Genomic DNA, 12,389 nt, shown 5'->3' with positions numbered 1-12,389 from the left:
ACACCAGATACTGACTGTTGCTTTTGATTTTAAACCCCCCTTGTTCAGGGACACATTATTCCATTTCTGTTAGTCACATGTCTGTGGAACTTGTTCAGTTTATGTCTCAGATATTGAATCTTGTTATGTTCATACAAATATTTACACATGTTAAGTTTGCTGAATATAAACGCAGTTTACAGTGAGAGGACGTTTCTTTTTTTGCTGAGTTTATGTAATTCTGTGTGATTACTTAGGTATTTAGTAATACATTATTAAGCCAATTTGTGTATTGCTGATTCAACTTATTAGCTAGGGTACGTGCAGATAACCAAGTACTTACGGCAATAAGAATTAGACCAATCGAGGTGAAGATTAATAATTGACTGCTATTGATGTTAAAGATCTTTAGGATTCGGGAGATAACCGCTCAATATAAATGAATGCTTCCCTGTTGCCCCAGGTTATTAATGGTTTAATTGTTGCATGGTTTAATTCAAACACGTAATCAATTAAACGTCAGGTAATCGATTTGATAAAATAGCATGTAATATAATTGAATCCTAGTCAGACACGACACTTAACTCTTTTGTCTTGCCCATTAACCCTCTGAATGGCACACACAAAGAAATCCATGTCTCAATTGTCTCAAGGCTTAAACATCATTCTTTAACCCGTCTCCTCCCCTTCATCTACACTGATTGAAGTGGATTTAACAAGTGGCATCAATAAGGGATCATATCTTTCACCTGGATTCACCTGGTCAGTCTATGTCATGGAAAGAGCAGGTGTTCTTAATCAATCAATCAATCAAATTGATTTATAAATCCCTTTTTACATCAGCAGATGTCACAAAGTGCTATACAGAAACCCAGCCTAAAACCCCAAACAGCAAGCAATGCAGATGTAGAAGCACGGTGGCTAGGAAAACCTCCCTAGAAAGGCAGGAACCTAGGAAGAAACCTTGAGAGGGACCAGGCTCTGAGGAGTGGCCAGTCCACGTTGAGATTAAAGCAGTACATGGCCAAGATGGTCAAACGTTCATAGATGACCAGCATGGTCAAATAATAATAATAATCACAGTGGTTGTAGATGGTGCAACAGGTCAGTACCTCAGGAGTAAATGTCAGTTAGCTTTTCATAGCCGAGCATTCAGAGTCAGAGACAGCAGGTGCAGTAGAGAGAGAGTGGAAAAATAGCATGTCCGGGACAAGGTAGCACGCCCGGTGAACAGGTCAAGGGTTCCTTAGCCTCAGGCAGAACAGTCGAAACTGGACCAGCAGCACGACCAGGTGGACTAGGGCATGGTCCCAGGGCTTAGGTCCTCCGGGAGGGGAGGGAGAGGGAGAGAGAGAGAATTAGAGGGAGAATACTTACATGCACACAGGACACAGGATAATACAGGAGAAATACTCCAGATGTAACAGACTGACCCTAGCCCCCCAACACATTAACTATAGCAGCATAAATACTGGAGGCTGAGACGAGGGGTCGGGGGACACTGTGGACCCGCCCGACGATACCCCCGGACAGGGCCAACCAGGCAGGATATAACCCCACCCACTTTGCCAAAGCACAGCCCACACCACTAGAGGGATATCTTCAAACCACCAACTTACTACCCTAAGACAAGGCCGAGTGTAGCCCACAAAGATCTCCCCACGGCACGAACCTGGGAGGTGCGCCAAACCCGGACAGGAAGATCACGTCAGTGACTCAACCCACTCAAGTGACGCAGCCCTCCTAGGGACGGCATGAAAGAGCACCAGTAAACCAGTGACTCAGCTCCCGTAATAGGGTTAGAGGCAGAGAATCCCAGAGGAGAGAGGGGAACCGGTCAGGCAGAGACAGCCAGGGCAGTTCGTTGCTCCAGTGCCGTTGCTCCAGTTTCCGTTCACCTTCACACCTCTGGGCCAGACGACACTCAATCATAGGACCTACTGAAGAGATGAGTCTTCAATAAAGACTTAAAGGTCGAGACCGAGTCTGCGTCTCTCACACGGGTAGGCAGACCATTCCGTAAAAATTTAGCTTTGTAGGAGAAAGCCCTGCCTCCAGATGTTTGCTTAGAAATTCTAGGAACAGTAAGGAGGCCTGCGTCTTGTGACCGTAGCGTACATGTAGGTATGTAAAGGCAGGACCAAATCGGAGAGATAGGTAGGAGCTAGCCCATGTAATGCTTTTTTTTCTATGATGATGAGTTCCGATTTTTGTGGCCCCCATCCCTATTAAAGTTGCCCATCCCTGATATATAGACCATAACAATAAACTCCCAATATCCATAGTAAGGTGCTGGAAAACACGACTACATGAGATCCAAAGGGATTTAGGTTTCCAGCCAAGCCTACTTAGCTTACATCATCCAAACCATTTACATATAATCAGAACCAAATGCTCTGAATCCCATTCTCAGACTGAGACTCCTTGGAACAGATTTAAAGTCTGTGTCTGTCTGTACATGACGTTGGTGTCTGCGGGAGTAGTTATTGATAAGTTAGTGTCTGACACAGTCACACACAAGCTAGTCTCTCAAGCTTCTTTTTATAGCTCCCACTGTAGATCGCTCATCTGATTCAGACTGTTTCTCTCTGTCTGTGACAGACACAGATCCCCAGATAAGGCCACTACCCAAAACCAGCTCAAATCATTTTAGACATGTTCTACGTTCCCCGATTAAGAGACATAAGCACAGCTAATCACAGGCATTTAGCTGCCTTTTTCCTGCTTAGCTCCTGTACCACAGTGGAGTGGGCCTACTATATATTTCTCCATCCCTTCCATCCATGCTATTTTGGGAGCTGCGAATAAAAGGAAATGGTGTTGGTTCTGCGGGGGCTGAGGGGGCGCGCCTACGAGGCTGAGGCGTTTATGCCCATCAGCGTTATTGCTTTTCGCTCTGCTCATGAAAAGCAGAGCTGGTTGTAAAGGCTTTACGAGTGTGGTGTGGTGTAGTGTAGTGTAGTATGGTGTAGTGTAGTGTGGTGTAGTGTAGTGTAGTGTGTAGTGTAGTGTAGTGTGGTGTAGTGTAGTGTAGTGTGGTGTAGTGTAGTGTGGTGTAGTGTAGTGTGGTGTGGTGTAGTGTAGTGTGGTGTGGTGTAGTGTAGTGTAGTGTGTGTAGTGTGGTGTAGTGTAGTGTAGTGTGTAGTGTAGTGTGGTGTGGTGTAGTGTAGTGTGTAGTGTAGTGTAGTGTGTAGTGTAGTGTGGTGTGTGTGTAGTGTAGTGTAGTGTGGTGTGGTGTAGTGTAGTGTAGTGTAGTGTGGTGTGGTGTAGTGTAGTGTAGTGTAGTGTAGTGTGGTGTGGTGTAGTGTAGTGTAGTGTGGTGTAGTGTAGTGTGGTGTAGTGTAGTGTAGTGTAGTGTAGTGTGGTGTAGTGTAGTGTAGTGTGGTGTGGTGTAGTGTAGTGTGGTGTAGTGTAGTGTGGTGTGGTGTAGTGTAGTGTAGTGTGGTGTGGTGTGGTGTAGTGTAGTGTGGTGTAGTGTGGTGTAGTGTAGTGTAGTGTAGTGTAGTGTGGTGTAGTGTGGTGTAGTGTAGTGTAGTGTGGTGTGGTGTAGTGTAGTGTGGTGTAGTGTAGTGTGGTGTAGTGTAGTGTAGTGTGGTGTGGTGTGGTGTAGTGTAGTGTGGTGTGGTGTAGCATGGTGTAGTGTAGTGGAGTGTAGTGTGGTGTAGTGTAGTGCAGCATGGTGTGGTGTAGTGTGGTGTAGTGTAGCGTGGTGTAGTGTAGTCTGGTGTAGTATGTGGTGTAGTGTGATGTGGTGTAGCGTGGTGTAGTGTGGTGTGGTGTAGCCTGGTGTAGTGTAGTGTGGCGTGGTGTAGCGTGGTGTAGTGTGATGTGGTGTAGCGTGGTGTAGTGTGGTGTGGTGTAGCGTGTTGTAGTGTGGTGTAGTATGGTGTAGCGTGGTGTAGTGTGGTGTGGTGTGGTGTAGCATGGTGTAGTGTAGCTTGCTGTGGTGTAGTGTGGTGTAGTGTGGTGTGGTGTAGCGTGGTTTAGTGTGGTGTAGCGTAGTGTGGTGTGTTGTGGTGTAGCGTAGTGTAGTGTGGTGTAGTGTAGCTTGGTGTAGTGTAGTGAGGGAGGACGGGTTGACAACCCTGGCTCCTGGATCCTGGGGCTGTAGGGGCTGTGTGTCAGTGATCAGTGTGGCTGTCCCCGGCCCTGATCTGTAAACACACACACACTGTGGCTGTGTGTCAGTGATCAATGTGCCCTGCCTGTCTGTCTGTCTGCCCTGATACCTCTGAATGATGCTCCTCCCTGTCCCAGCCCTCTCCTGGACTTCTCCTTTACTCTATATGGCACTTTGAGGCCACAGTCCCTCCTCCACTGTCACCGCCACTCACACTCTGGCCTAACCTGGATCACCACCACAGCCCCCCCCCCCCCCCCCCCCCCCCCCGATGTGATGTGGAATTCAATTCCTAACTAAGGACCGTTGGAAATATTTTGACTGCACCGTCGTGATTCTGCATAGGCTGTTATACAGTACCAGTCAAAAGTTTGGACACACCTACTCATTCAAGGGGTTTTCTTTATTTTTACTATTTTCTACATTGTAGAATAATAGTGAAAACATCAAAATCTATGAAATAATACATATGAAATCATTTAGTAACCAAAAAAGTGTTAAACAAACCAAAATATATTTTATATTTGAGAGTCTTCAAATAGCCACCCTTTGCCTTGATGACAGCTTTGCACACTCTTGGCATTCTCTCAACCAGCTTCATGAGGAAGTCACCTGGAATGCATTAAAATGAACAGGTGTGCCATGTTAAAAGTTAATTTGTGGAATTTCTTTCCTTTTGTAATGAATTTGAGCCAATCAGTTGTGTTGTGACAAGGTAGAGGTGGTATACATAAGATTGCTCTATTTTGTAAAAGACCGAGTCCATATTATGGCAAGAACAGCTCAAATCAGCAAAGAGAAACGACAGTCCATCATTACTTTAAGACATGAAGGCCAGTCAATCCGGAAAATGTCAATAACTCATGAGGACCGCCACAGGAAAGTAAGACCCAGAGTTCATTAGAGTTACCAGCCTCAGAAATCGTCAATTAACTGCAGCCCAAATAAATGCTTCACAGAGTTCAAGTAACAGACACATTTCAACATCAACTGTTCAGAGGAGACGGCGTGAATCAGGCCTTCATTGTCGAATTGCTGCAAAGAAACCACTACTAAAGGACACCAATAAGAAGAAGAGACCAATAAGAAGAAGAAACACGAGCAATGGACATTAGACCAGTAGAAATCTGCCCTTTTGTCTGATGAGTCCAAATTTGAGATTTTTGTGAGAAAAAGAGTAAGTGATCTCCGCATGTGTGGTTCCCACCTTGAAGCATGGAGGAGGAGGCGTGATGGTGTAGGGGTGCTTTGCTGGTAACACTGTGATTTGTTTAGAATTCTATGCCATCCCATCTGGTTTGCGCTTAGTGGGACTGTCATTTGTTTTTCAACAGGATAATGACCGAAAACACACCTCTAGGCTGTGTAAGAGTGATGGAGTGCTGCACAATCACCTGACCTCAACTCAATTGAGATGTTTTTGGGATGAGTTGTACCACAGAGTGAAGGAAAATCAGCCAACAAATGCTCAGCATATGTGAGAGCACCTTCAAGACTGTTGGAAAAGCATTCCAAGTGACTACCTCATGAAGCTAGTTGAGAGAATGCCAAGAGTGTGCAAAGCTATCATCAAGGCAAAGGGTGGCTACTTTGAAGAATCTAAAATCTATTTTGATTTGTTTAATACTTTTTTGGTTACTACATTACTATTTCATAGTTTTGATGTCTTCACTATTATTCTACAATGTAGAAAATATCAAAAAGAAAGAAAAAAAACTTGAATGAGTCGGTGTGTCCAAACTGGTACTGTATTTCTGTTGAGAACGAGATTTTATCAGGCATTTTGACAGGTAATTTTTCTCTTGGATGGACCAAAGTCAGGTCACAAGTCCTCCAGTCAGATTCTCCAGTTATTGTTTACCTGTCCATTCCATTCCATCTCTATAACATGTTAACCTGCAGAGTAGAGAAGCTCTGCATGGTAAAAGTTAGCATACTCTCCTCCTCTTTCCCTGATGTTATCATATACCTGTGTGAGGAGGCAAGGTGGGGCTCAGTCAAGCACAGCAGAGACATGTCTACCAAGTGGAACAGAAAGGCAGAAGAACGTCTGTCTGGTAGGCTACAGCAGGATTCACTAGATATAAAACCACCTCTCCCTGATCCTACTCTGTCTCTCTTCATAGAACCCTCACTCTCTCACCCTTTGACCCTGCCTATCTCTATAGTATCTCTGACTGTCCTCTCTCTCTCCCTCCGTCCCTCCCTCCCTCTCCGTATGTAACCCCTTCTCTCTCTCTTCTCTCTCCTCCAGCCGGTGCCCATCGATGACTCGTTCTGTGGTCTGGACATCAACCAGCCCCTAGGCGGCTCTCAGCTGGTGACGGGACACACCCTCTACACAGAGACACGGGACCGCATGACCTCCGTCACCTCCTACGTCTACAACGGATACTGCGTGGCCTTCGTCGGCACCAAGAACGGACGCCTCAAAAAGGTCAGTTACTCTTACTGTCAGTTCCCGGCAGTTATGGTCAATTACCGGCTGTTATCGCCAGCCACAGCCTGGACTTTGAAAATACTGACTTACCTCGGGCCATTGCTCTTTAGGGAGCATAGGCCATCGATGACGCCTCTCCATTACACTCTGTTCTGGGCAGTCTTCTCCAGCTCGTTTAGCTATTGAAAAAGTCCTCTAGCTATTCTGGTCTCCCAGTTCAAGGTCCATTTAAAGCGATTGTGAAGCACTTCATCACTGTTGAAGCCCTGGCCTCAGGAGACTGAGGAGGCTGTCTGTCCACTGACTGGTCCTCGGAACCTCAGACACTGAAGTGGTAGTATTCTATTCAAGGAACTGAATGTATGAAGCACGGTGTGGCGGTAAGGAGAAGATAAACCTTTCTCCTCCATATTTAATGCTTCTGGTCCTGTGACAGTTGGGCAGGTAGGCAGGGGTGTAGGGTGGCAGGGCGTGGGGGAGGAGGTGTCATTCCTCTGTAGTGGTCATTATGTTCGCCTTGTGGAATGAGCTCTGTCTATGGTGGCCGTGCCGAATAACCTCTGCCAGCCCATTAATTTTAATAGGCACCTTTCTCCCTGAGACCCAGAGAGAGGGGAGACTAGAGAGAGCTGGCCCACGCAAGATCCGGCCTGCAGTCTCTGCTGGAGCAGACAGACAATGCTGTTGGTTAAAACTACAGTCTGCGATTTGAAAAACAGCCATATAAATTAATTTAAATGACAAATGAATAGAATCCCAGATCCCAGACTGTAGCTTTAAGGGCTAGACAGTCCTCAAATGTCACATTTCACCTCACCACCACCAAAGCAAGGCAGCATAAAGAGCATCTCCTGTAGTGGCTCAGGTGGCTATTATGCATGGAGAGATTTGAGTGATGATGGAGAAAGTGGAGCATGTTGTGTGGTGGGAGAAGTTGGCAACTTCATCATAATACAATTGTTAACCTGGTATTACACAGTCAGGGCTTTTTTCGGTATTGAAGTACAGTGACAGCCAAATGATGTATGTGTAATCTAGAAGAGCTCCCTGTGTTTACAGCTGTTGAGGCTGCCTTGCTGACAGGGTCGTAATTTCAGCTCATACCTAGGGTATGGCAATATGACAGGGGGGAGGGTTTCCCCCCTCCAAGGATTTTTTTGAAAATGTAAGCTCATTTACTGAATTTCTACACAATTTAAAAACTCTAAAATGCAATTTGGAGAACAGAAAAAAAACAAGCAAAATGGACTCCAGCCATTATCAGCTTGTTGCTGTAGCTTCATTCCCCTCAGTCAATAGGGGACTGAACATTCTACAAACAGCTGCCTGCTACGCACTAGCTCCGCACTGGGATTACACCTCTAGTTTAGTTTCATGTCAAGTCAAACAGCAGTTACCAAGCCAAGGCCATCTACTACAGCATCTTTACCTCTGCACTGTTTTCCATAAAGCCAGCCAGCCATACAAACAGCCTTCCCTCCTGCTCCCAGGCGTCAGCATGGTCCTAACGTCATCTCGCTAATACCGTTAAACTGCATTTGTCTTTTAATTGGGATTGGAATGATTTTAGTAACCTATTTTAAATTGCCACACCCAATTGACGCCCCTGCTTGCTGAATGTAGATGATGTTGATGGTGATTGGTGAGGTGAGGTGAGTTTTCCTCCTTTGTAAAACTCTTTGCGCATCTGGAAAAGCGCTATGCTGTATATGTTGGGCTCCCGGGTGGAGCAGCGGTCTAAGGCACTGCATCTCAGTGCAAGAGGCGTCACTACAGTCCCTGGTTCGAATCCAGGCTGTATCACATCCGGCCAGTATGGCGTGCTCTCTGTTTCCCTTGCCCCTGGGACACAACACAAATGGACCTGCTCGGTTGTTGGTTGCTTCATCTATTTATTCATAATTTAATCTGTGCCCCAATCAGGGTGTGGAATTGAAAGAAACTCATTCGGTGCAATCCCCCTTGTTTGAGGTACTTAATCATTTATAGCATTTTTTCTACATGATTAAATTGAACCAGACAGTAGAACACAATTCTCTACTCTCTGGTGCATACAGTACTGTGGGTTGTTTCCATTTTATCCCGCGTTCCTCACATACAGTATGTGTCTTCTCTATTCACATCCTCTCCCTGTCTCCATGTATGACAATGCCATGCAAAGTGAACCATCATGGCTGCCTGTCTGTCTGGTGCTCACATCCACAGCATCATGGCTGTTACCACAGTAACCGTTGCATGGAGGAGGATTTATCCAGGATATCAGAAGGCACAGCGAGAGACACAGCTCCACGGTCCACCGCCTTACTGCCTGGCTGCCTGGCTGGCTGGTTCACTGGCTGCCTGGCTGGGAGAGAAAATCCCGGAAGCCTGTTTGTTCAGCCTGTTCAAGCATGGAGCCTGATCCATTCATGACAAAGAGAGAGGGGAGAGGATGAGGCAGCTTGGTAGCGTGTGGTTGCTGTGTGTTTAGGGGTTTACTTCCACCCTAGTGCTAAGCGATTAGTGCTGTTTGAGGTCGGTTCAGATTCAGTTTGATTATTGAAAAAAATGATCACGGTTTTCGTTTTCAATATTTTTCTTATACAGTAAGTGCATTATGCATGATGTGGGTTGAATGCTGTAACAACACAGAACAAAACCATGAATAAACATCCCATGATGGTAGTGACTGCCCATTACTGCTCATCACTTATTCACATTACTTTCCTTGAATAAAATAGTTCAGTTGTCGTGTACATTTCATTTGTTTTATTTGACGACTTTATTTCATTCCTACTCATCATCTAATGTCTATTGAGCTGCTGCCTATGCTGTCTGACAAAATCGCTATTTTAGTAGTTCTTCAAAGTAATAAATAAGGCATAATTTTATGACTGCTAAATACCAACTGTCAATCACTTAATGTATTTTTAGGTAGTAATTAGTGATGCACCGATATGACATTTCTGGCCAATACCGATATCCGATATTTTCCTTGCCAAAAAACCCTGATACCGATACCAATAACCAGAGGTGGGACAAAGTCATTGCATTACAAGTCACAGGTAAGTCTCAATTCTTAGCACTCAAGTCCCAAGTCAAGTCCCAAGTCAAGACATTAAAGTCCAAGTCAAGACAGGAAAGTCCGAGTCAAGTCTCAAGTCAAGACAGTCAAGTCTCAAGTCAAGACCGACAAGTATCAAGTCAAGTCTCAAGTCCTAAACTTTGAGTTTCGCATCCTAAACAAGTCATAATGTGCTCTTCAACAAATCATGAAGGCTTTTAAAAATATATTTATGACTCCAAATAAACTTCATATTTCAATGGAAATACATGAGTAGCCATAAGAAAGACCCCCCCCCCTCCAATAGCGATCGACTATTGAGGATCACTATGGGGCGCAATCGGGCGATGTAGGCTTGTACACAATCACCCAACCTTAACACACACACACATCAGGCCGTTAAACTAGACATCGGCCGATACCGATGTTGGCATTTTTAGCTAATATCGTCCGATTCCGATATGTTCACCGATATATCGTGCATCCCTAGTAGTAATACCTTGCGAAGCAACAGCTGCTCTCTATATCCCCTCACGATCGCACACTCTTCTCTCTTCCGTAGTAGCAAGTCGTAATAGAAACACAGACCGGACAAGTAGATGCGCAATGGATTATGGTCATTGAAGTTAATTACCACGTTTTTTGTGCTAAACTATGTCAAATATTGGCTTGTAGGAAACTATAACTCCCTACTACATCGCACAGTTCAGGCTGGATCTGATTTATCTCTAGAGAAATTGTGCAATGTGCTCATTGAGCTCACAGAAGAAGAAAAACAGAACAAAATGGAATTCTAATTATTTAACCTATAACGGTCAATTTGTTGTTTAAAAAACGAAAATTAGCCTACATTTCGGTTAATCGCTCAGCACTACTCCATCCTTGTGTGTTGCCCAGGCGGGAGGCCCGGAGGACCTGAGGGGAGGACCCCTATTCCCTGCTCCAGCCTCAGACTCCCAGCCCCAGCCCCTGCTCTCTCCCACTGCAGCCACAGCCCCTGCTCTGCTTTCTCCCACTGCAGCAGGCTGATAAGCTGTTGCCAGGCAGGCCATGGGGACCAGTGCACATCACTACATAGCAGGACAGGGCTATAGGTTTACAGGATGTTATGCTTGGTAGGTAAGGTGACACGGCATAGCAGTGCTGGAGCCTCATCCTTGCATAAGGAAGCTGGCATTCCACTGCATTCTCCTCCCCCAGAGCAGAGAGAGAGAGCAGAGAGAGGGCGGTAGAGGGAGAGGGAGAGGGAGAGAGAGAGCGAGAGAGCGAGAGAGATAGAGAGAGAGAGAGTAGATAGAGGGTGGTAGAGGGAGAGAGCGAGAGAGAGAGAGAGGGCGGTAGAGGGAGAGAGAGAGAGAAGTAGAGAAAGAAAGAGAGAGAGAGAGAGAGAGAGAGAGAGAGAGAGAGAGAGAGAGAGAGAGAGAGAGAGAGAGAGAGAGAGAGAGAGAGAGAGAGAGAGAGAGAGAGAGAGAGAGAGAGAGAGAGAGAGAGAGAGAGAGAGAGAGAGGAAGATACTTTAGTGCAGCTGAACTAGGAACCAGGGCTCATCTGCACCGCTGCCTGTAATTGGATTGGCTTCCTTCCGAAACCCTCCCCCCCGACACACACACACGCACACGCACACACCTCCCTTCCCCACTTCCACGCTCCCCAAGCCCCCCCACCCTCTGTCTCTGTCTCTCTCACTCTCTTTCCCTTTCTCTCTGTCTCTCTCTCACTCTCTTTCCCTTTCTCTCTGTCTCTCTCTGTCTCTCTCACTCTCTTTCCCTTTCTCTCTGTCTCTCTCTCACTCTCCTTCCCTCTCTCCCTATAGAATAGCGCTTGCTTTTTATGTAGCTATTTCCTGGGCTGTGGTGGAGCATGGCGAAGGGAAGCCTGCTAGGATAGTGATGGTGGATTGTGCTACTGGTGTGGTGGCAGGCAGGTGTTAGTAGGGGGGACAGGGGTTAAAAGGTGGTGGTTAGTCATTAACATGTAGTATGTGTGTGTGCAGCCATCAAGTTACACATACATGCCAGCACATACACACAACCAGTAGGTCACATGTCAGTACATACACACAACCAGTAGGTCACATGTCAGTACATACACACAACAAGTAGGTCAGATGGGAGAGGCGTTTTTCTGTGAGGTGTTGCTTTATGTGTTGTTTAAAACTAGGTTTGCTGTTTACTTGCGCTATATAAGAAGGGAGTTCCATGTACTCATGGCTCTGTATAATACTGTTTCCTTGAATTTGTTCTGGACCTGGGGACTGTGAAAAGACCCCTGGTGGCATGTCTGGTGGGGTAAGTGTGTGTGTCAGTGCTGTGTGTAAGTTGACGATGCAAACAATTTGGAATTTCCAACACATGAATGTTTCTTATAAAAACAAGAAGTAACGCAGTCAGTCTTTCCTCAACTCTTAGAGAGATTGGCATGCATTGTATTAATGTTAGCCCCCTGATTACAACAAAGAGCAATACGTGCCGCTACGTTCTGGGCCAGCTTCAGCTTAACTAGGTCTTCCTTTGCAGCGCTTGACCGTATGACTGGACAATAATCCAAATAAGATCAAACTAGAGCCTACAGTACTTTCTTTGTGGGGTGGGGTGTCAAAAAAGCAGAGCATCTCTTTATTATGGACAGACCGCTCCCCATCTTTACAACCATTGAATCTATGTTTTCACCATGACAATTTACAATTGAAGGTAACGCAAAGTCATTTAGTCTCCTTAACTTGTTCAACAGCCACACCATTCATTAGCAGATTCAGCTACAATGCTCTTAGTTTTATAGATTTTCAGGACCAGTTTGTTACTGGACAC

General features: G+C 45.6%; 1 protein-coding gene across 1 annotated transcript in view; it reads left to right on the top strand.

Annotated features, from left to right (window-relative positions):
• Positions 1-12,389, top strand: part of LOC139367317 (plexin-A2-like) — a 346,959-nt gene that overhangs the window by 54,637 nt on the left and 279,933 nt on the right. The window contains exon 3 of the mRNA XM_071105532.1: positions 6,354-6,536. Within this exon, the coding sequence (XP_070961633.1) occupies positions 6,354-6,536 (183 nt within the window). The remainder of the gene's footprint in view (positions 1-6,353; positions 6,537-12,389) is intronic.

Source organism: Oncorhynchus clarkii, chromosome 16 (assembly GCF_045791955.1).
Source record: "Oncorhynchus clarkii lewisi isolate Uvic-CL-2024 chromosome 16, UVic_Ocla_1.0, whole genome shotgun sequence".
Classification (NCBI taxonomy): domain Eukaryota; kingdom Metazoa; phylum Chordata; class Actinopteri; order Salmoniformes; family Salmonidae; genus Oncorhynchus; species Oncorhynchus clarkii.
This window is presented reverse-complemented; position numbering and strand designations above follow the sequence as displayed.